This window comes from Aquarana catesbeiana, linkage group LG01, assembly GCF_042186555.1.
Source record: "Aquarana catesbeiana isolate 2022-GZ linkage group LG01, ASM4218655v1, whole genome shotgun sequence".
NCBI classification, from domain to species: Eukaryota; Metazoa; Chordata; class Amphibia; order Anura; family Ranidae; genus Aquarana; species Aquarana catesbeiana.
In genome coordinates this window covers 338,387,072-338,389,448 of record NC_133324.1, presented here as the reverse complement: position 1 = coordinate 338,389,448, position 2,377 = coordinate 338,387,072, and the positions used below count along the sequence as shown (strand labels likewise).

The 2,377-nt window shown below is 37.0% G+C and overlaps 1 protein-coding gene across 1 annotated transcript; it reads right to left on the bottom strand.

Annotated features, from left to right (window-relative positions):
* Window positions 1-440: 440 nt before the first annotated feature.
* Window positions 441-1,427, bottom strand: LOC141115885 (taste receptor type 2 member 40-like). The gene has a single exon (XM_073608514.1). It carries the CDS (start codon window positions 1,425-1,427, stop codon window positions 441-443), a length of 987 nt encoding a protein of 328 aa, XP_073464615.1.
* Window positions 1,428-2,377: the final 950 nt, after the last annotated feature.

Genomic DNA, 2,377 nt, shown 5'->3' with positions numbered 1-2,377 from the left:
GAGGAAAATAATGAATTTAATGCATTTTAAGGCTGTAACATAACAAAATGTGGAAAAAGTGAAGCACTGTGAATACTTTCCCGATGCACTATATGTGATTGCTTTGTTTCTGGAATCATTAGTTATAAGAAACGACCAAAGGTTTTGGGGCCTAGAGAAGGAATTGAAGCCTGTCATGGACAAGTTTCTGCTTTTGTTGATTCTGGATAACAAATGAACCTTTACAATGCAGCAGTAAAATCTTACCACATCAACATTTAGAAGGTTATCTTCAGCTACTTATTTGAAAGTTATGACCAAAAGGTTCACGATAAATAAAAAGGGCAGGTGTATACTGATATTATATAGGTTTACTGGTGATTTTATGCTGATTCTATTGCTTGCTGGTAATATGGATAGTCCTGTCAGTACAACCTACTATACTGCATTCATTACATTGTTCACTGTTTTGGAAAGTGTACATGTTTCATATGTTTGAGCTTGATATATAGGACAGTTGGAGTCCTTGGCTTCCTTTTGTTGATTCCTCCTATACAACGGAATACAGTTACAAATACTTGTTTCAGTTTCGGGCTGCCAAAAATAAGGACAATTGACTGTGCAGGTGAGTAACTATAGATGACCACTAAACAAGTACAGAATTCTGGGCTGCTCGGAGGGAAAATATCTATAAAGACCAGGATTTCAGCTACATAAAATGATATATACAAAATGAGAAGACAGCTTATTGTCCTGGCTGCCCGGATCCGTCCTTCTGCCCGAGCACTCAGTTCTCCCTTTGTATTCTTGTCTGACTTCTTAGTGTTGGTAACAAGTGACTTGATGATCAATCCATTAGCAACTCCCACTAAGACTAATGGTAAGGAACAGCTGACAAGGTTACTGGGCAGTAGATATGCAGTGCTCAGTTTGGGTAGAGATGCTACCTCACTGTCATTATTTGATATATTTAATTCCAGAGGATCTCTGTAGATGTTCCAGGCTGCAGGGAGGCCAGAAGCCAATGAAATGAATAAGGAAACCAGTATGAGTGGTGGAATCAGTTGAGCACCTGCAAGCTTCAGTCGGATTAAAAAAGGATGAGTGGTTATGACAATCTGCAAGTAATAATTGATGGAAAGGCAAACTGTAAACCAGAAGCTGGAATAAATTGGCAGAACGAGAAAGACAACTGACACTGTATAGACTTCATCAGTAAAGTACACATTGCTCTCAATAAAACTCATAAAATCATTGATTAACATAGTGAATTGAAATATAATGTTGGATGTGCAGAGAGTCACCACGATGAGGTCAGATGAGCTAAAAATGTTTCCCTTGGCTTTATCTATAAGGTTCACAACAATGATGAGTAAGTTTGTGAAAACTGCAATGATGGTGCTCAGAGCCAGAATAGTCATTAAGGCCAGAATGAATACAGGAAGCATTAGATATAATGAGAAAAGGCTAAACAATTGTGGAAAAAAGCTTTGCTGTCAGTGGTTTCCTGATCCACCTGCCAAAATTAATCCAGTACCATTTATACCTAATAAAGAGAAAACAATAAGGGATAATAATAAACCTTTTAGACAAGTTTTATTTACTATTATGTCTTATCATATTTTTATATAATTATACCAGACAAAGTTAGTTATGAGATTATAGGCTCTTATAGGCATTTTACTATTTTTATTCTAAGGATTTACAGTTCCTAAAGACCTCCGACAAATATATATATATATATATATATATATATATATATATATATATATATATATATATATATATATATATATATATATATATATATAAGCAGCGCTACAAACAAACACAGTCCAATTATTACAGGTGTGCAGTCATAAGCTAGTGCAAACACATAAATAGTCCACAAACTGCAATCATGTGTTGCATGTCAGCACCATAATGAGTATATGGAAAGTCCAAACGATGTTTGATTCCCACACTGAAATGAAAAGCTGTCACCTACTCCTCCACACATGAAAGAAGCAGGAGGGTAGATGTATCCCCCTCTAAATTGAACACCAGATCTTAACTTGGACACTCTCTCTGGATAATCTCTTCCCAGATCCTCATTAGCGTCTGATCCATCTTCCCGACTGCAACAGGATCTGGAAAGAGATTATCCAGAGAGAGCGTCCAAGTTAAGATCCGGTGTTTACGCTTTTAATGCAGTTTGATCTGGTAAGAGTTCATGTTAGAGGGGGTACATCTACCCTCCTGCTTCTTTCACGTGTGCAGGTGTAGGTGACAGCTTTTCATCTTAGTGTGGGAATCAAACACCGTTTGGACTTTCCATATTCTCATTATGGTGCTGACATGCAGCACATGATTGCAGTTTTTGGACTATTTATGTGTTTGCACTAGCTTATGACTGCAC